Below are 22496 nucleotides of genomic sequence, written 5' to 3' on the forward strand. Positions count from 1 at the left end.
CATAAAGATAAAGCCTAGGAAGAATTAGAACGTGCCATAGCTCTGAAGGATACTGGCCTGTTTTGGAAAGTGGTAAATAGAGGTTCCTTTGGTACAGATACATCTGAGGGCCTTAGCTGTAACATCGCTCCGGAAGCTTGGGTAATTCACTTTTGTAGTATTTTTGAGGGTTCTCCCCTAAGAAATAACCGGGAGAACGAGTATGAGATGGCTCCTAACCTAGCAATTAGGTTCTCGCTCCAGGAGGTTATGGATGCGATACAGAGTAGTGCGAGCAATAAAGCTCCGGGCCCGGATTCGATCCCTGTGGACTTGTATAAAGCGAACCCCCAGTTATGGGCACCTGTTCTCTTAAATGTCCTTAATGCAGCAGTTACTGTGGGTACCCCTGCCTCTTGGAGATTGGCATGTATTGTCCCAGTGTTTAAAAAGGGCGACCGAAATGATCCTAAGTCCTACGTCCCTATTTCTCTACTGGACTCTTCGGTGATGATTCTGGGCCGGATTATTTTAAGGTGTATGGAGTCCTGGATGATAGGGAATGATATCTTAAGCCGGGACCAGTATGGTTTCAGGGAAGGCCTTGGCACGCGTGACCAATGTCTCAACCTACTGATGCTGATCGGCAAATACACGCAGCCTAGGAAAGGTACGCTCTATCTTGCTTTTATGGATCTTAGCTGTGCCCTTCGATAAGGTGAACCGGTCTATGTTATGGGAGAGATGAATTCAGCTAGGGCTGGATCCTAATATTGTAGAGTTGCTCCGATATCTACATTCTGGGATGGTTGCAAATGTGAGGGTGGGGTCGAATTGGGAATGCTCAGAGGCCTTTAAGTTTTCAAGGGGTGTGCGCCAGGGGTGTGTTCTGGCTCCTACTTTCTGATGAAACATTGTAGGGATGTTCCAAAGGTGAATGGTACTGATATCCCTGTGCTAACGTACGCGGATGACGCAGTCCTCATGGCCCGTACTATGAATGGTCTCCGGGAAATAGTTAGAGCTTATGCCTCCTTTATGTCAGCATTGGGTTTAGAGGTCAATTTTAAGAAATCTCATTTTTTGGTGTGTGGAAAACCCCTGAGTAGGGTGAGGGAGCTAAGGGTGGAGGATCAAATTATTAGTAGGGTACATGAGTTTCCATACCTAGGGATTATTTTTGATGAGAAAGGATCTTGGAAACCTTGTATTGCCAGAAGGGGTGCGCTTTTTCATGCAGCAGTTGGTCGCGACTTTTGATTTTGCTGTTAGGGTAGGTAGTAAACCCATCAAGCCTTTGCTTGAAATTTATAGGCGAAAATGCCTCCCCGTCCTGCTGTATGGTGCTGCACTTTGGGGGTGTGGGGACTCCCGAGCCCTTACGGTGGAAGAAAATCGGTTCTGTAGAAGGCTATTGGGAGTTGGACAAAATATCCCTGGTTTTAGCCTTCATTTGGAGTTGGAGCTTGAGTTTGTCCAGGACACCATTCAGTTGTTTCCCCTCCTGCTATGGATTTCAATTTGGACTAACGAACATGCCACTCTGAATAGGGATATCTTAAAGGATTGTCTGACTTGTGACAATGTAAAGAATATTCCCTGGTTGATGCACAGAAGGAAGTTGGCTTGTGATTTAGGGCGGCCTGATCTGTTTGATCATCCTGAAGGCCTGACCAGGTGTGATAAGAAATGGGTTAAGGAGATTTTTTTTAAGAATCCAGAAAAATAGGAGGGAGGGGGAGGCCTTAGGGAAAAAATCGATCAGGGATTTCATTATGCTAAAGATGTGGGTAGGCTCTGAGCGCTATCTCTTAGAGATAAAGGATGTGAGGGAAAGGTCTCTCATAACTCGTTTCTGTTTGGGGATCATCAGAAGTAACCTGTGTTTCCCGCTAGGTCAGTATGGGGACAAATGTATTAGACCCTGCCCCTGTGATGGGGTGTCCCAACAGACCTTTCCCCATTTTACTTTGTTTTGTGTTTTTTATGCACCATTCAGAACTCGTTTTTTATTACCTCTCCTAAGGCCCAAGGGTTTTGTGCAGTATCGTCCTGCTTTTATGTGGCTGCAGATGGTCTCAGATGTATTGGTGTGGAAAGGGCTGGGTTCATTCCTGAAGGGAGCTATTACTTGGCGTAACAATGTAGAGTTTTTAGAATGAATCTTACTATTTTATTGTTTCTATGCATGTGTTATATATGTTTTTATTCTTAATGAGTGTTCTTATTATTTATGGTTTTATTGCTAATTTTAACAAATGTATTGGAGATTTATTGTAATGGTTACATTTTTTTTCATACCGAATAAAAGTTATTATTATCTATGGATCTCGGACAGTACTCTAGTCTAGAAGACAGACCATGCACTGCCGAGTGGAAAGTGTACTTATGTTTTTTTATTATATATAACTCTCCATAAATGCAACAGGTGGTAGTGCTGCATAGCTCTCAGTAATGCCGTTCTCATCCCCAGCTGCTGTCCATCTCGAATATTGGTGCTATCTAGTTTACTGTCAAGGGTGACGTGGTGGTTCCTCCCCCCCACCTCCACACATGTCTGGGGGTTCAGTTTCTAGGACCCAAATCATCGTAATTCAGGCCGTATGTGTTCACTGTGGTAGCAGGAATGTGATTCAGCATGCCCGGGACAATCAATGAGCGGCCCTCCAGATCTGCTACATCTTTGGTGTGTTAAACTGTGCCCCTGCGGAAAAGGACCACTGCTACTCTATAATAGTCAGAACACCTCTTAAAGTAGCGACGTGTACTCCAGCTTTTAGCTAGTGTCATTCTCTTTGAATAAATTGGGTCTCTTGCAGTAGTAGTACATGTAGATGGGGCCTGGTAGCATATGCCAACGAATGGCACCTCTTTCTCCTGTCATTAAGGCCTCCCACAGAATGTCATATTTAAGAAGAGTGTACTTCATGCTCCCTGAATGTAATGAATAAACATATTGCGTCAAAAACAACATATGTATTTTCCATTTTGTAACATCCTTGCCTCTTTCCCCCACTTCCCTTGCGTTCCAACTTCTCAGCAGTCAATGCGATCGCCCGCCCCCCCCCCCCCCCCCCCCCCCCCCAATCTTACTGAACACAACAATTTCTCATCTCAGCTGTCTGAAACTAAGCGATTCTGTTTTGGAGGTGGCCTGAGACAAGTGATGCCAGTTGCCATTTAGCAGATAGTCCTACCATCCTGCACATTGAAGTCAGTACTTACTTTCGTTTTGATAAGACTGTTGCCATAGTTCAAGACTTACCCACTCATGCAGCACAGTAGTTTTACAGTGGGTGCCCTTAGCACAGGTGCTCCCGAGGTCCGATCCTGCTCAGAGAATTTAGGCTGCTTTCTGCAGTCTGGGGTGGCGCAGGCTCACTCTCCAAAGTGGTGCGGCCAATCTCCTCAGCAGTCAGAGCTCCAGCCCACAGCAGTGCAGTAAGTCAGGGTGAGGGGAGTCCCGTCCTTCAGCTCCTGACTGAAGTCCTGTAACGGCACACCATCCTCCCCGGCATCCTCTTGGTCCACTGTGGTAAATCAGGGCAGATCCTTTGTTGCGGCTAATCCCGTCAGTCACAGACTCACTTTAGTCCCATGCGAGGGCCTGAAGTCTGTGGTGATTTGGTCCTGGCAGTCCACCTTGGCATATGGGGTTGCTGGGGTTGCTGGGGTACCTGGGCACACAACTTCTTCACCAGTGGCCCCCTCTGGCATATGGGGACACTGCAAAAAGGCTTAGTGGGCTTGGCGCCCTTCACACATCGCTCAATACTTGCCACAGTCTACGGCAAACCTCTTCTGGCATGCGGGGGTCATCTGAAACAGTCTTGTACACTGGCTACAGCTCAATCAGTGCACAGCAGAGTCCTCACACCTTACACACCGGAGCCCTCATGGAAGGGCTTCTCACTGGATTTCGCTGGCCTTTCTCATGTGTACTCCAAGGAGCTTCTGCTTTCTTTAAACAAAGAGGTTAGGTCGCCTTTGTGTAACATTTAATTTTTGATCTTCTACAAAATAGCTATATCTGTGCCAACTGGCAGCTTATGTACCTGGCTGCTCCCATACATAACCCTATGTCAGAAAGGCCTCCTGCCCTCAAGCCCTTATCTAAGAAACAGTTGCACAAATTAAATTGCCTATTGCTGAATATTCGATCCTTAATTAAGCACACATACGTACTCCAGTATATGGATTCCACAGATCCCACGTTTTTGTTTTTAACTGAAACATGGGCAGAGAGTTTCTCACCCCCGACCTGGTCGAAGCACTACCTCCTGGTTAGCTCATTAACAGACTAGCTAGAGAAGGTAAACGTTGTGGCGGGCTGGCAATAATTTACAAAGACCATTTTAAAGTCATCTCCAAGCCTCTAATCATGACTGACTACGAAGCTTTTTTTTCTTCTTTTTTTTCTGTAAAACTGATCATTACACTTCGCTTCATGGGTTACTATATTTCAGACCACCAGGTCCAAGAACCACATTTACTGAATCTCTCTGTGATTTCCTAAAAGGTAGTATGCATCACGGAAATTTCACCGTTCTGGGCGATTTTACACTATTAGATAACCTTATGGGCTTTGGCCTGAATCAATGCTCCAACACATCTTGCAGGCCATATACTTGATGGTATATTCTCTAATTACCCTGGACTTCAGCTAGAAGATATCTATCAGGTTAGCTGGTCCGACCATAATGCAGTACATTTTAGTCTAGAGATCAAAATAAATCTGCACTGTCAAAGATCACCCAGGAAATATGGGTTAGATCTTGGAATAAAATTAATAGTGCTGACCAGTCCGAAACTCTAGTGGCTTCTTAGCCAGCTTTTTTAGTGATATAAATCTAGCGGCCTCCAATTATTCGAACTGGATAAATGAAGCAGCCAACAAGGTGGCTCCGATTTATATAACAACAACAAAAATCAAGTATAATAGAAATTGCCCCAATCCCCCCTGGTTTTCTCCTGAGCTTAGAGATATGAAAAAGAGATGTCAACGCCAGGAATGATCCTGGAGGAGTAGCTGCTCTCCAGATGAAAAAACTAAATGCAAATTGCTCATTCAGGAACATGAAAAGTTGGTAATAACTGGAAAAAACAGATATTTTACAGATACGATCCACTTAGCAATACATTCGCCCAGGGAACTGTTCCAAACAGTCTGGGAGCTTACAACCCCTCCTGCTGTCCAGACATTAAATCCCACCCAACAGCGCTATGAAAGCTTAGCGGAATTCTTCAGGAATAAAGTTGAGGGAATATACTCTGATTTCAATGCCAGTATGTGTGATCCCGTCAGATCCCTACCACTCTATACTCAATGACATCATCTGTGACAATGGAGCAAGTGGCTGAGTTCCTATGTCTCCTACCGATCCATTCCCCTCAATGGTGGTACATAAGATAGCTTGATTTATTGCCTTCCCACTAGCATTGCTGTTTAACAACATCTTGAGAAACAACACTTTCCCCACCGAAGAGAAAAAAGCTTCTGTCCACCCCTACTTAAAAAAGCAACCTTAGACCCTCAGGAAGAAAAGAACTACCGTCCTATCTCTCAGCTCCTTCAGATAGCTAAAGTCCTTGAGAGACAATTAAACATCTCTCTATCAGAATATTTGAACCAAAATAAAATCTTGGATGGTGCACAGTTTGGCTTTCGGAAGCCCATAGCACAGAAACGGCCTTGCTAGAAGTTACCAAGGAGGTCCGAGACATCCTAGATAAAGGTGGGAAGGCTGTGGTGGTCCTATTGGACCTTTCCATAGCCTTTGACATGTTGAGCCACTCGGTTCTAAAACGCAAGATAGACTTCCGAGGCTCTGCCTTGAATTTGCTATGTTTGTTTCTTGATGGAAGGGAACAATCAGTCTCCATGGGTGATTTCACCTGTAAGCCCTTATAATTTCTCTGCAGGGTTCTGCAAGGGTCTTCACTGAGCCCTACGCTATTTAATGTTTACATGACGCCCCTTCTGAAATTGATAAGATCTTTCCGTTTCACAAAGGTCTCCTATGCTGATCATGACACCCAAATTATGGTGCCCATCTTCAATAATGTGGCCTCTCGTTTCAAAAGGTGTAGGTCCGAACTAGTCTTATGGATGGAATCGCACTGCCTGAAACTTTATTTCAAGAAGACCAAGGTGCTCCTTTTACGATAGGCCACGTCCTTTTGGAACACCTCTTGGTGGCCTTAGTCCCTTGGCTCCCCCCAAACAAACACCCCCCCTCCCCCCCCCCCCCCCCCCCCCCAAAAAAAAAACTTCAGAGACTCCAAAATGCGGCCATCTGATTCACTCAGAGGCGAGAGAAGAACTACACTGGCTTCCTATCAAAAAGAGAGTAGCCTTCAAAACACTCTGTATTACACAGAAAACCCTTTCTCATTACGGTCCCTTTTAGAAAGGACTCGTGGTATACACCACACACAAGCCTTTGGTCTGTTACAGCCAAGAGGCTGATCGTCCCAAAAATGATTAAAGCCTCCTGGAGCAGTAGAAGTTTGTCCTATACAACCTATCGTTTTTGGAACCAAATTTCATGGTACTTGAAAAAACAGCCTAATAAATTGACTTTTAGGAAACAACTCAAAACGTCTGTTTACTCACCCCATGTAGCTTAATCTGGGCAGTTCAATTCTATGACGAATGGCAGTGCCGAGATGCCCTTGGGCATTTGTGCACTTTACAAATAACAAAATCAAATCATATCGCTGTGTTTAAGAAAGACAGCCTGTGTGCTGGAAGTAGCTTTGTGTCATCAGAAGTCTAGCCTATCTGGTGTATCACAGCGGAAATGGATGTCTATAAATCTAGCTGGTTACCCCATTAACTGCTTTTGCTTCCCTTCTGCAGTGTTTAAACCCCGTGTGTTCCTCTGAAATGCAACATTTCTACGTGTGGTTATTCAGTGTTAAGGTCATAAAATTATTAAATAGAAAATGTAAATACTAAATTAATGCTGAAATGGAATCTAACATGCTATATTGTTTAAATTACACATTTATTGGCTTAATAATGTTTTCCCCCTTTTTTTTAAGGATCAAAGTAACAATGAAATTCTAATCGGTGTTGTATCAGGTGGAATAATTATTTATAAGAACAGGATACGAATGAACAACTTCCCTTGGTAAGAAAAACATTTACATATTTTTGTAGTCTATGAAATTGTGGTTAATGTGACCTGCCTCTGTGTATTTTATGCAATTCGTTTGGACAGCCTGGAGACAAATTTATGTTTTAGGAAATATGCAACACCGAGACCAAGCTGAAACTTGCCAGCTCGTTACAAAAACTCTTCGCGTGTATGTCCCTAAAATGTTGCTTCAATCATACAGTAATTGCAGTTATGAGCCAGAGCCATTGGCAACGTCCCAGGAGGTAAAAACATTTTTTTTAAAGAGGCATTATTGCCCAAAGCTAAGGTCAGTGTTCACTATTATCACTTAGCCACTACCCTATTCATCCTCAAATGACCCACAGTTGCTTCTGCATCAAATTAAAACAATCTTCGGAGACAACACACATGCAGTTGCCCTCACGTTTCCCGTTTGTCCTACCATTATTGTTGCTGCAGCGATCTGCTTGCAAAACACAGAGCCAATGCGATCTAGTTTGTCCCATTTCTTATGAAAAACAGTCTACTCTCCAGGAACGAAAAGCAAAGAAAGAGGGTCAGATCCTCATATTGGTAAATGGCGATGTATAAGAGAAGCACCAAACCTCGATATCTGGCAGCTGCGACAGCTTCCTTAGTGAGCCTGGTCAAAAAAAGAAACGGGTTGCCGGTATTTTTACATACACTAAAGGATTTTCTCAACTGACAGTATATACTAGTGGATTGGTTTGTAAAATTCTAAGTCCGAGTGGGTAGCGATCCGACGTACCTCGCGAATATTAATGATGTTAGCCACAAATTGCTTTAACTCTGATTGGTGGCCTGCTAAGGTCAGTGGACCACTGTGTTTGTGATTGCGTTAAAAAAAAAGTACACTTTTTACATATAGCTGTTTTCCCGAAGGGAGCCAAGGCTGAATAAAAAAAAATATATAGATATTTTTTAATAAGGTTTCCAAGTTGGCATTGGTCTCCTAAATTACCACCTACACCCCAACATTTTTCTTTTTACATTCACAAAGAAGAAGGGGTCCATGGGAACACTTCCTTTTTGCAAATGACTTATAAATCCATTTGCAAAGCATTGAAAAATAAAAATTTCAATAAATTGGTACATCATATACCGATGCGCAATTTGGAAAAATCACGAATTATTCCCAAATTATTTGCGAATATGAAAAATGTGGAAGAGAACCCACAGACTTTTTCAAACACACATTCATTCACACATGCACTCAGACTCATGCGCCTACTCACACACCCACCCAAACACTGGCGCACCCACTCAGACTTACTCAGAGCCTCATGCACCCACTCATATACTGATTCACCGACTCACAGACCCAGTGAGACACTCATACACCCACTCAGAGCTTCATGCACCCACTCACAGACCCACTCGGACCCTCACACACCCATTCACAGACCCACACAAACACTCAGATCCACTCATAGTCCCTGTAAAGAAATGGCTCCCCGTTGCAGTTACCCCCCACTTTTTGCCTGATACTGATGCTGACTTGACTGAGAAGTGTGCTGGGACCCTGCTAACCAGGCCCCAGCACCAGTGTTCTTTCACCTAAAATGTACCATTGTTTCCACAATTGGCACAACCCTGGCACCTAGGTAAGTCCCTTGTAACTGGTACCCCTGGTACCAAGGGCCCTGATGCCAGGGAAGGTCTCTAAGGGCTGCAGCATGTCTTATGCAACCCTAGGGACCCCTCACTCAGCACAGACACACTGCTTGCCAGCTTGTGTGTGCTGATGGGGAGAAAATGACTAAGTCGACATGGCACTCCCCTCAGGGTGCCATGCCAACCTCCCACTGCCTGTGGCATAGGTAAGTCACCCCTCTAGTAGGCCTTACAGCCCTAAGGCAGGGTGCACTATACCACAGGTGAGGGCATATGTGCATGAGCACTATGCCCCTACAGTGTCTAAGCAAAACCTTAGACATTGTAAGTGCAGGTTAGCCATAAGAGTATATGGGCTGGGAGTCTGTCAAAAACGAACTCCACAGCTCCATAATGGCTACACTGAATACTGGGAAGTTTAGTATCAAACTTCTCAGAATAATAAACCCACACTGATGCCAGTGTTGGATTTATTAAAAAATGCACACGGGGGCATCTTAGAGATACCCCCTGTATTTTACCCAATTGTTCAGTGCAGGACTGACTGGTCTCTGCCAGCCTGCTGCTGAGAGATGAGTGTCTGACCTCATGCGGTGAGAGCCTTTGTGCTCTCTGAGGACAGAAACAAAGCCTGCTCTGGGTGGAGGTGCTTCACACCTCCCCCCTGCAGGAACTGTAACACCTAGCAGTGAGCTTCAAAGGCTCAAGCTTCGTGTTACAATGCCCCAGGGCACTCCAGCTAGTGGAGATGCCCGCCTCCTGGACCCAGCCCCCACTTTTGGCGGCAAGTCCAGGAGAGATAATGAGAAAAACAAGGAGGAGTCACTGGCCAGTCAGGACAGCCCCTAAGGTGTCCTCAGCTGAGGTGACTCTGACTTTTAGAAATCCTCCATCTTGTAGAAGGAGGATTCCCCCAATAGGGATAGGAATGTGACCCCCTCCCCTTGGGAGGAGGCACAAAGAGGGTGTACCCACCCTCAGGGCTAGTAGCCATTGGCTACTAACCCCCCAGACCTAAACACGCCCTTAAATTTAGTATTTAAGGGCTTCCCTGAACCTAAGAATTTAGATTCCTGCAACTAACAAGAAGAAGGACTGCTGAGCTGACAAACCCCTGCAGAGGAAGAACAGAAGACACCAACTGCCTTGGCCCCAGACTTACCGGCCTGTCTCCTGCCTTCCAAAGAAACCTGCTCCAGCGACGCTTTCCAAGGGACCAGCGACCTCTTAATCCTCTGAGGACTGCCCTGCTTCGAAAAAGACAAGAAACTCCCGAGGACAGCGGCACTGCTCCAAAAGAACTGCAAATTTGTTACAAGGAGCAGATTTAAAGACCCCTGCAACTCCCCGCAAGAAGCGTGAGACTTGCAACACTGCACCCGGCGACCCCGACTCGACTGGTGGAGAACAACCAACTCAGGGAGGACCCTCCGGCGACTCTACGACTGTGAGTAAACAAAGTTGTCCCCCCTGAGCCCCCACAGCGACGCCTGCAGAGGGAATCCCCAGGCTCCCCCTGACCGCGACTGTCTGAACTCCATTTCCTAACGGCTGGGAAAGACCCTGCACCCGCAGCCCCCAGCCCCTAAAGAAACGGAACTTCTGTGCAGGAGTGACCCCCAGGAGGCCCTCTCTCTTGCCCAGGTGGTGGCTACCCCGAGGAGCCCCCCCCCCCTTGCCTGCCTGCATCGCTGAAGAGACCCCTTGGTCTCCCATTGAAACCTGAAGGAAACCCGACGCGTGTTTGCACACTGCACCCGGCCGCCCCCGCGCTGCTGAGGGTGTACTTTCTGTGCTACTTTGTGTCCCCCCCCCCCGGTGCCCTACAAAACCCCCCTGGTCTGCCCTCCGAAGACGCGGGTACTTACCTGCTGGCAGACTGGAACCGGGGCACCCCCTTCTCTCCATTGAAGCCTATGTGTTTTGGGCACCTCTTTGACCTTTGCACCTGACCGGCCCTGAGCTGCTGGTGTGATAACTTTGGGGTTGCTCTGAACCCCCAACGGTGGGCTACCTTGGACCCAAACCTGAGACTTGTAAGTGATTTACTTACCTGACAAAACTAACAAAAACTTACCTCCCCCAGGAACTGTGAAAATTGCACTGTGTCCACTTTTAAAACAGCTTATTGTGTTTTATGTAAAAAGTATCCATGCTAAAGTAATGATTCAAAGTTCCTAGAGTACTTACCTGCAATACCTTTCAAATGAGATATTACATGTAAAATTTGAACCTGTGGTTCTTAAAATAAACTAAGAAAAGATATTTTTCTATAACAAAACCTATTGGCTGGATTTGTCTCTGAGTGTGTACCTCATTTATTGTCTATGTGTATGTACAACAAATGCTTAACACTACTCCTTTGATAAGCCTACTGCTCGACCACACTACCACAAAATAGAGCATTAGTATTATCTCTTTTTGCCACTATCTTACCTCTAAGGGGAACCCTTGGACTCTGTGCATACTATTCCTTACTTTGAAATAGTGCATACAGAGCCAACTTCCTACAGTCCCACTCAGACTTGCATGCACCCACTCACAGACCCATGAAACCCTCATGCACCAACTCACAAACTCATTGAAACCCTCATGCCACCCACTCACAGACCCAGTCACACACTGATGCACCCACTTACAGACCCAGCGAGAGACTGATGCACCCACACACTGACCCACTGCGACACTCCTTCACCCACTCATAGACCACTCAGCCTCACCACCCACTCACTGACCCACTCAAACACTGGCACACCCATTGACCAATTCACTCAGTGACACACCTATTCACAGACCCACACAGTCCCTCATGCACCCACTCAGACCCATTGAGACCCTTACGCACCCACTCACAAATCCAATCAGACCCTCATGCACCCACTCACAGGCCCACTCACACTGCACCCTCGCACAAATCCACTCAGCCCTTCATGCACCCATTCACAGACCCATTGAGACCCTCATACACCCACTCACGGACCACTCAGAGCCTTATGCACCCACTGAGACACTGGCGCACCCACTCACCGATCCACCCAGTGATGCACCCATTCACAGACCCACACAGTCCCTCACACACCCACTCACAGACCCTCACACACCCACTCTCAGACCCATTGAGACCCTCACACACCCACTCAGACCCGTTGAGACCCTCACACACCCACTCACAAATCCACTCAGATCCGCATGCACCCACTCACAGACCCACTCACACTGTTGCACCCACTTAGACCCCGAACACCCATTCACAGACCCACAGAGGCACTGACACATCCACTCACAGACCCACTCAGTGATGCACCCACTCACTGACCCACACTCACAAATCCACTTAGACCTTCATGCACCAACTCACAGACTGATTGAAACCCTCATGCAGGCGCTCCCAGACCCACTCAGACACTGATGCACCCACTCACAGACACAGTAGGACACTGATGCACCCACTCACAGACCACCCAGAGACTCATGTACCCACTCGGATCCAGTCAGACACTGGCACACCCACTAAGACACTGATGCATGCACTTGCACACCCAGACAGACACACTCACAGCCACTCCAACCCCAGATACACCCTCTTACACGTATTCTCACACCCAGAGAGATAGGTTGTGGCCAACTCCCTTCAGCCATGTGCGACAGTGGTTGGATTAACCTATAGTAATGAAAATTTCTGTGTTAAAAAAAAAACATTGAAATTCACTGAAAAAAACAAAGGTAATGGGGACGCTATAGTTAGATAATAGAATTAAAAAAAAAATAGAAATTCACTGAAAAAAACAAAGGTTACAGGGAGGCTATAGTTAGGTCCTGACTTTACTTCTACAAAACCAGAGAAATTCAGCAGTTATAGTTATCTGAGCTAACTATAACGTTCACCCCTGTAATGCACTGTTTATGACATCACATATTACACCACTCATGACATAGTGACATCACTGATGACATCTCAGATGACAACCTCAGAGAATCTGCTCTGTTTCTTCTGTATTCTTTCTTCTCTGGCAGAGAAGTCTCTTATATTTCTCTTTTGATGCCTGAATTTTTTTTGAGATTTTAGCTTGCAGGGACAAAATCTTATATAAATCCGATTATGGTCCTCTCAGTCCTAACATGCATTCCTCCAAATGAGCAGAGTGTGTCCCACAGCAAAGTTAAGAAATGTCTTAGTAGTAGAGCTATGTAAGGCAGTTATCTAGAAGACTAGCCACATCTACACCAAACACTGCCGTTTAGATGAAGATTTAGGAGCTACACTTTAGTTTGCCCATCTGCTCTGAAAAATAATTTAAGATACAGTTCTTATTTTGAGTAAACCCTACCAGTTTGTTATTTTTGCTGTTGATTGTCAAACGTGTTTTTGGATAAGCTTTCTTTTCTTTTCTACGTTTAGCACTCTCGGTGATTATCCTACGATGCACAAGGAAATGTCTTGTAATCCTTCAGTTCTGTAGTATCTGTATCGTCACTGAAGTTATTACATCCTTCCCTCCTACTCAGTTGTCTGTTATTTCAACAGCAAATAAAAAAATTCTGAGGTTGGGAGACATACAGCCAGTAAAATGCATTCTAAGAGATAGGCCCTGCTGCAAGAGCAATGTATGTTTTTAACTTGCGCATTTTTAACTTTGCATGCCTCTTTCTTTTAATGTTTCTTTCCCATTTAGGGAGTTTGAAGATCAACTGTAATAGTTCAGTGCAGTTCTTGCTAGATGATTCAGTGTTAACTTTTATTGTATAAAAAGCGTTCTTAACAGAGTGAAAAATTCAGGAAAAGGTTGACCTGTTTGTTTTATGGTAGGTGGGTATACACTTTAGAAAATTACAGCTTTCACTGCCATTTCAAGACATGGCTGATGATATTGTACTTTTGTAAAAGGAAGTGTTCTAAGTTCCCTGCATGCAGTTGGAAATATTCTATATTTATAACCTAAATTGCAAATGCTGTTACGTTCTCTAGAATCTTCTAGAGTCGCAGGTTTCGTATTTTTGGCCACATGACACTAAATGTGTCAACCAGAATTAGAAAAACAGTTGAACTGCAACGAATACAGTTAGCAATGTTAGTGTAAGATATGTTTCAGTTAATGTGAAGTCAATTGTTTTGTTTTTGCTGTCTTTTTCGGATGTGTGCTCTGCTGCTACACAACGTTGCGGTGCTTCCTTCAGAACTGATCCATCATTGATATTATGTTTCATCATGTCCCTATTCTTTGTGCATCAACCAATTTAGATTTCGATCGAGTCAGGCTCATCTCAGCCACAGCCTCTCCTGGGCCTGGACCTTTTGGAGCCCACTTTAAGCCTCCATTGTCTCTCTCTAGAATGTCCGGCCGGTGATGGAATGGATGACCTTCCGTTATTGTCCTCGCTGCCACTCGAAGTACCCTCGGAACAACGTACATAAAGCCTGCAAATTCTTCCTATTGCTGAAACACAATGAGGCGAACTGTCACGCTTGCCGCTCCTTACGCTGGAAGAAAACTCTTTGCGGCTCGCGCCCATGTCAGCTCAAGATGTCACGGAGGAGCATGGATGATACATCAGGCTTTTTTGGACTGATGACGCCGAACAACAGCCTCAACAATCATTACAGAGGTAGAGGCTTTTTCCATCTAGGGTAGGTCCGGATCCAACATTAGGATCGACCTGGAGATGGAGGGCCTTCCATCTACTCAACAGTCAGTGAGTACTGCATCCTTTTACCCCCTCCCCCTGCCCCCCCCTCCCCCCCATCCCCTTCCCACCATCTAGATCAGCCTTTGGCTAAAAGTCATTCATCGTCTACACAACAGCAACCAGAGGCTCTTGTTCCGCCCTTGTCTTCTTGTCCTGGTAGACACTGAGCAAATACTTCGGACGTCTGACAGCCTGCTGTGTGCTACAAAAACATTCCAAACAGACCTGTTTGGCACTGACCACTTTGTCTTCGGACCTCCTGTTGGTGCTGGCTTGACCTTTGGCATCAGGCTGAATTTCAGCATCGTGTTCCTTCTCACTGAGCAGACCTTCGGCGCCAAAACAAAAGGCACTTTCTGATCAGACTCTCTCAAAACCAGTTTCCAAAGCTGATTGTGGCACAGCCGTGAAGCCCATCCTCATCGACTGCAAGAACAATTACACTCCAGACAGACAGACTGTTATACACCATCATACTGGCCGGATCCTTGCTTGCCCTTCCGCAGCTGCAACTCTACCAGCTAAAAGAAAGTTGTCTTTTCAAGAGGCCCTGGACACTCCAGCCTCTCCAAAGATCCACAAGAAAACAGATAAGCCCACTAGTCCTCTCCCACCACTTTCACAACCACTCATTCCACCTCCTTTACCTTCACCCTCCCCACATCATTGTTTAGCACTAAAAACACCAGCTTTCTGTGACTAGTTTTGTTGGTGCTCCTACAGTGAAGGCTAAAAAACAACCTCCTCTGACACCTCCACATCATACCAACGCACCTAGGGCCAGCACACCTCACCCAGGGGCTGCTACAAAAGGCTCTTACAGGGGTAATAATGTAAACTGCAGAGGGAAGCGTAGTTCCCCAAAGGAGCTTCACCCGCAACCAAACCCTGACTCCCCTCTTCTACCCCCGACCACATAACACCTGTCAGTGAACACTTAGAACATTTTCTACCCACGTAGAAAATCGTCACCTCAGACCAGTGGGTGTTGGATTTTATCCAACATGGTTATTGTCTGGAGCTCGCTACCACACTGCCGAACAATCCACCTTGCAAATACAGCTATCAGTGGAACATCAGACACTACTCACAGGAGGACTCAAAGGAGCTATAGAGCCCGACCCCATCCATCAGCAAGGTACAAGGGTTTACTCTCTGTGCTGGCTAATACCTAAAAGCAACAGCCCCTTACGACCCATTCTAGATCTCAGGACGCTAAACTAATACATCCTATCAGAATGCTTCCACAGTGTAACCCTTCTGGATGACATCAGGATGTCATCCCGCCTTTACAACAAGGTGGCTTTATGGTTGCTCTAGGCTTAATAAGGCATATTTCCACATCCCAGTACACAGGGCACATAGCCCTTTCTAAGGTTTGTAATAGGCAGGAAACACTACCAATTCAAACTCCTCCCTTTCATGGTGACTACTGCACCTTGAGTGTTCACTAAGTGCCTTGCAGTAGTATCTACACACCTGCGCAGACAGGGAGTCCACGTATTTCCATATGATGATTGGCTTATAAAAAACTGCCCATCGTCAACAGTGTCTAAACCACACTCGGTTCACAATAGATCTACTTCATCACTTAGAGTTCACCATCAATGCCACCAAGTCACACCTCCAACCCCTCTAGATCCATCCCTATCTAGGAGCTGTCATTATCGTGGAATTAGGCCTGGCTTATCCCAATCTTGCGAAGATTCAGTCCTTTCAGACGCAAATTCCCTTGTTTCAACCAAACCAGCAGCATACAGTCAGAACAGTCATTTGCCTCTTAAGCATGATTGCCTCCTGCATTGCCATAGTAACTCATGCATGACTACACATGCGTCTGTTACAGGAATGTCTAGCTCAACGGTGGTCGCAGGTCATTGGGACGAAGTAGTGTTGATCAGCCACCGGACTCATCACTCTGCAGTGGTGGAACAACCTGTTGAAGGGACGGTCTTTTCTCGACCATGATACTCTCACTATTCTATTAACTGATGGATCACTCACGGGATGGGGTGCACACTTAAATAATCTCACAATCCAGGGCCTTTGGGAGACCAAACACCTCAGTTAACACATCTACTACCTAGAGCTTCTAGCTGTTCACCTAGTGTTGAAAGCATTCCCTTCTTACCTGGTCAGCATGGCTGTCCTAGTTCGAACGGACAATATGACTGCCATGTACTACCTTCAGAAACAATGGGGACACATTCTCCACAATTGTTGCAGCTATCTCAGACCATTTGGTGTTGGGGTCTCCGTCACAGCATCCGCCTGTTAGCAGTATAGCTTCTCGGGATGAATAACGATTTTGCTGACCTCCTCAGCAGGATGTGGCTACAAGTCCACTCCAAGCCCTTCTCCGATACTTCTAAAAAAAAAAAAAAAAATGGGGGTTCCCTCAAATAGATCTGCAACTGCCAAATGCCCAAACTTTGCCTCAAGGTTCTCTCAGCCAGAGTCAATTGGCAATGCACTATGGATGGACTGGTCAGGGACATTTGCCTACACTCCTTCTCCTCTCCCTCCTCTTCCATTTGTGGTTTGGTGGCTCAGGCAAAGATCTCTCACGCTTATCCTAGAAGCTTCCACTTGGGATCACCATCCCTGGTTTACAACTCTTTTAGACTTTTCTGGAGTTCCCCATAAGAAGCTCCCCAACCAGATGGACCTCCTCACACAGAACCATTGAAAATTCAGGTAGCTGGACCCCAAATCTCTCAAATTAGTGATTTGGCCCTGAGGTCATAGAATTTGGATACCTCAATCTTCCACATGAGTTTGTGGCCATTCTCAAAGAATCTTGTAGACTCGGGCATGCTATGCAGCAAAATGGCAGAGGTTTATCTGCTACTGTCACTTACCCTTTTAAGGCAAAGGTATAAAACATTGTCTGTTATTTGCTTCACTTAAAGGTCTCTGGCCTAGCCTTCACTTTCATACGGTTACATCTGGCCGCAGTAGCTGTCTATCTTCAAAATAGGCAACACGTTTCTCTCTTCAAAATACTAGTAATTAAGGTCTGCATGGATGGTCTCAAAAGAGGAATTCCACCACGGGTCCCGCCTGCACTCCCATTACCCGATTTATGGGCCCTTCATTTAAACCTCTTCACACTTGCCTCTTTCAGCTTTTCTCTTGGAAGGTAGCGCTTTTAGTTGCTATTACCTCACTCAGGCATGTTAGTGAGCTTCAGGCATTAACCCTTTTGGTGCTGGGCCTCCCCAAAATTTCCCCTTTGCCCCTCAGTTCTGAGCCCTTTTTTGGCAATTTGGGGTAGTTCACTCATTGTCTCATTGGCCTCCATAACTTGTTTTTCCACATAAGCTATCCATGTCAAATTTGTGTCCTTTTTTTTCCCAACATCCCGTAGATTCTAAAAGACCCCAGTGTTTGTTGATTCTCCTAGTAGCAACTGAGAAATTAGCCAAAATACAGCCTTTATTTTTTTTGGGAGGGGGGGAGTGGGGGAGTGGAGGTTATGGAAGAAGTGCTGCAGAAGAAACAATCAGTTCTTTTTCGAAGAGTTTTCGGTGCAAACATCACCATCTTCCCAACTTTCATGAAGCTGCAAACTAGAATCACAAAACCAACTTTTTCAACACAATTTAGGCATTTAACTGGGACATGACCCATTTTATTTCTATTTTTGTGTGTGCTTTCACCCTCCTTCCAGTTAGTGACAGATATGGGTGTGAACCCAATGGCGGATTGTGGAATGCTATACATTTCTGAGACGTACACACAATACTGAATTCAGCAAAGGGCAATTTGGGTAGATCCTTCAAGGTTTTCCTGCAGAAAGTTGAAATAAAAAAAATAAGTTGAAATGGAGTTAAAAAGAGCCATTTCTGTCTGTTTTCATCTGTAACTTTTTCCAACTATTGCAGATTTTCAAAAGCAATATACTGTTATGCCTGCCGAACCCTTCTGGTTATGGGGATATATAAGGCTTGTAGGTTCACCAAGAACCCAAGGTACTGAGAGCCAATAAATGAGCTGAACCTTGAAATGAGTTTTCATTTTGTACCGGATATACAGCATTTGGTCAAATATAAAGGGTGAAAAATAGTTATCAAGGAAACCTATGTATTTCCAGAATGGGCACAAGATATGGAGTTTAGAAGCAGTGGTTATTTGTATATCTCTGAATTATCTAACTATCAAAATGACTTCTTTCTTACACACTGTCTTACATTTGGAAGGCTCAAATACAGAGAAAGACAAATGGTAATAACACTTGTTCTGCTATTCTGTGTTTCCCCCAAGTCTCCCAGCAAAAATGGTATTTCACTAGTGTGGGTAGGCCTAGTGCCCGAGACAGGAAACACCCCAAAAAGCAATGTGGACACATCCCATTTTCACCCTGAAAATGGCAATGTGTTTTGTGAAGTGCCTAGCTGTGGATTTTGGGCTCTAGCTCAGCCGGCACTCGGGGAAACCTAGTAAACCTGTACATTTTTTAAAACTAGATACCTAAGAGAATCCAGGATGGGATGACTTGTGGGGCTCTCACCAGGTTCAGTCACCCTGAATCCTCTACAAACTTCAACATTTGGCTAAGAAAACACTCTTTGCTCACTTTTGGGTGATGGAAAGTTCCGGAATCCATGGGGAGTCACAAATTTCCTTCCACCTAGCATTCACCCAAGTCTCCTGATGATTAAAATTATACTTGTGTGTGTAGGCCTAGTGCCCGCGACTGGAAACACCCCAAAATGGAACGTGGAGACACCACATTTTCACACTGAAAACGCACGTGTTTTTAGCAAAGTGCCTAATTGTGAATTTTGGGCTCTAGTTCAGCCAGGCCTTAGGGAAATCTAGCAAACCTATAAGTTTGTTGACAAGTAGACACCCAGGGGAATCCAGGATGGGGTGACTTGTGGGGCTCTCACCAAGTTCTGCCACCCAAAATCCTTTCCAAACCTCAATATTTGGCTAAAAAGCACCTTTTCCTCACTTTTCGGTGATGGGAATTTCTGGAATCTGAGGGAGCCACAAACTACCTTCCATCCAGCATTCCCCCCCAGGTCTCATGATGATTAAAATAGTATGTCATTTGTGTTTGTAAGCCTAGTGCTCGTGACAGGAAACGGCCCAAAATGCAACTTGGACACATCAGTTTTTCACTGGCAACGGACGCATTTTTCACAAAGTGCCTGTAGGGAAATACCCTCTTTTTGGCATGGTTACCCCCATTTTTTGCCTGCTGTCAGTGTGTTTTGACTGATTTCACCGGGATCCTGCTAACCAGGACCCCAGTGATTGTGCTCTCGTCCTCTAAATTTGGTTGCTCAGGACTTTGCACACCCCACAAATGGCATACTGATGTCCCCATAGAAGTCTCCAGTATATGGTACTTAGGTACCCAGGGTATTGGGACACCAGGGGCTGCAGCATGTTTTGTGCCGCCCATGCAAAATGTGTCTGCAGGCCTGCCATTGCAGCCTGCTTCAAAAGGTGCATGCACCCTTTCCCTACAGGTCACTGTAAGTCATCCCTGTGTTAGGCCCTCCTAGCCCAGAGTGCAGGTACCTGTGTGTGAGGGCACCCCTGCGTGAGCAGAAGTGCCCCTACAGAGTCCAGCTCCATTATCCTGGACTTCATAAGTTGCATGTAGTGGTTGTATGATTCCATGCACTCTGGGGGCTTCTCAGAGGATCCCCAGCATTGCTCCTACCAGTCTTCTGGGGTTTTCTGGGCAGCCCATGCTGCTGCCACCCTACAGATTGGTTTCCGCCCTCCTGCTGCTTGACCAGCTCAGGCAGAGCAGGGTAGAACAAAGGATTTCCAGTGAGAGATGGAGGTAACACCCTTTCCCTTGGAAATAGGTGTTACATGGCTTGGAATGGGAAGCCTCCCTAAGCCACTGGTATGCTTTGAAGAGCACATTTGATGCCTTCCCCCAGTCCCTGCTCTGGCGCGAAAATGGACAATAAAAAGGGTAGTGACCACTCCCCTGTCCATCACCACCCTAGGGGTGATGCCCAGAGCTCCTCCAGGTGGCCACTTAATTCTGCCATCTTGAATGGTGGCGAGAGGCCCCTGAGAGCATCTGAGTGGCCAGGTCAGGCAGGCGACGTCACAGCCCCCTCCTCATTGGTCATCCTGCTAGGTGACCAATCCCCCCTTCATGGGCTAATTAGGGTATCCTTCTTGGATGAGTTCTCAGATTTGACATGCAAGATTCCACCAGGAGTCTGCTGCATTGTTTACTCCATCTTCTGGCCGCGGGGACTGCAACTGGACCCTCCAGGAACGGACAATCTGTAACTCCAGTGATGACTCCGCTCTGCAACATTGTTTCTCTGGCTCCTTCCAGCTTCTGCAACATTTCCCTGGCTGTGCATCCTCTGAGGGTGACAAGTCTTCAGCCTGCACAAGCAACAAGAATAAATCTCCCTTGGAGTGAAGGAGTCAGTCCCATGCATCCGCAGGCACCAACTGCAATGAAAACTGGCTGCATAATTTCCTCCGGAGCTGCGTGGTGGTGGTCTGGAGTGGTCCCCTTGGTCCTCTCTACCAGCTATCCATTACCCCTGTGCACCGTGACTCTTGCAGCTACCAAGGCCTGTTTGTTCCTCCTCCAAGGGAACTTCAGGCTGTGTGTAGTCCCGGCCCCAAGCACTTCTTCCTGCAATGCACAGTCTCCTGTCTCCTGCTCCAGTGACGTGGGACACTTCTTCAGGCGTACTGAGAGGGCCTCACTATGACTCCTGTGTCTACTGCCTGTGGATCCCTGCCTCCTCTTCTTGTGACTCTTCCAGCTGCAGAGGGTCACCTTGAACTCCCCTCCTTGGGTTGAGTCACTGGGGCCTTGTTAGACCTCTTCAGCCTGGCAAAACCTTCTTCTCCGACTCTTGCATTTGCCAAGGCTTGTTGGTGGTTTTCCAGCACCACTGACCAACAATCACGACCACTGACATCGGACATCACTTCCATCACTTCTGGAACTCCTCTTCTGCTCCTGTGCTGCACTATTGACTTCTTTGCCCACCGTCGACCTCGTCCTGTATCCACAGAAGGGCAGGTAGTGGCACCTGGCACAACCGGACACTCCTGCTCGAACTGGACTTGGTCCCCTTCCTTTGTAGGTCCTCTTCTGAGAGGATGCACCTTTGGTTTCTTCCAGTCTTGTCTGGGCCTTGCATAATTCTTTTCCAAAATCCTCCTGTTGGTTTTGGGGAAAACCAGGTGTAGGACGCTATCTCTGTATATACTATATCAAAATGAGATATAGTGTGCGCAGAGTCCAGGGGTTCCCCAGAGGCTTGACAGAGGCAATAATAGATAATACTAATGCTCTGTTTGTGGTAGTGTGGTCGAGCAGTTAGCCTTATCAGAGGGTAGTGTTAAGCATTTGTTGTACCCACACAAGCAATAGGAGAAACACACACACAATGACTTAACTCCAGACCAGTAGGTTTTTATATAGAAAAATATATTTTGTTAATTTAATTCTAGAACCACAAGATTCAGTCTGCAGGTAAGTACATAAAAAGAAAGGTCCTTTGCATAATAATACGTAGAACTTTGAATGGAATCCACTATGTATACAGTTTTCTTAAAAATGACAAAAAGCTATTTAAAAGATGACGCAGAGCAATTTTCAACAGTTCCTGGGGGAGGTAAGTAAAGTATAGTTTCTAAGGTAAGTAACAAACTTCAAGGTTTAGTCTCCGGGAGGGGTTCAAGGTAACCCCAAGCTCCCAGCAACAGCAACAAAGGGCTGGTTAGGTGCAGAGGTCAGACAAGTGCCAAAATAACGTGGGCCCCTATGGAGATCGGGGATACTCCGGGTCCGGTCTGCTTGCAGGTAAGTACCCGTGTTGTAGGAGCGCAGACAAGGGGGTTTAGAGGAGCATGAGGCACCAATCCCACACCTTCAGCGGCACAAGAGCGGCCAGGTGAAGAGTGCAAACAGGGCATCGGGTTTCCAATAGAACTCTATGGGGGGGGGTCACTTTGGCGCTGCATGCAAGGCACAGGGGGGGTTTCTCTGGCAAGCTACAGACTGTATAGGGTGGAGGGCTGTCTGCTGGTCGTAGCTGCACCAGTGGTTGGATTCTCTCG

At 46.1% G+C, this 22496-nt stretch overlaps 1 protein-coding gene across 3 annotated transcripts in view; it reads left to right on the top strand.

Annotated features, from left to right (window-relative positions):
• PTPN4 (protein tyrosine phosphatase non-receptor type 4) overlaps nucleotides 1-22496 on the top strand; it is a 975501-nt gene that overhangs the window by 216856 nt on the left and 736149 nt on the right. For all 3 annotated transcript variants that reach the window (XM_069224613.1, XM_069224612.1, XM_069224614.1), the window contains exon 10: nucleotides 7027-7115. In XM_069224613.1, coding sequence (XP_069080714.1) covers nucleotides 7027-7115 — 89 coding nt within the window. The remainder of the gene's footprint in view (nucleotides 1-7026; nucleotides 7116-22496) is intronic.

Source organism: Pleurodeles waltl, chromosome 3_1 (assembly GCF_031143425.1).
Source record: "Pleurodeles waltl isolate 20211129_DDA chromosome 3_1, aPleWal1.hap1.20221129, whole genome shotgun sequence".
In the NCBI taxonomy this organism is placed as follows: domain Eukaryota; kingdom Metazoa; phylum Chordata; class Amphibia; order Caudata; family Salamandridae; genus Pleurodeles; species Pleurodeles waltl.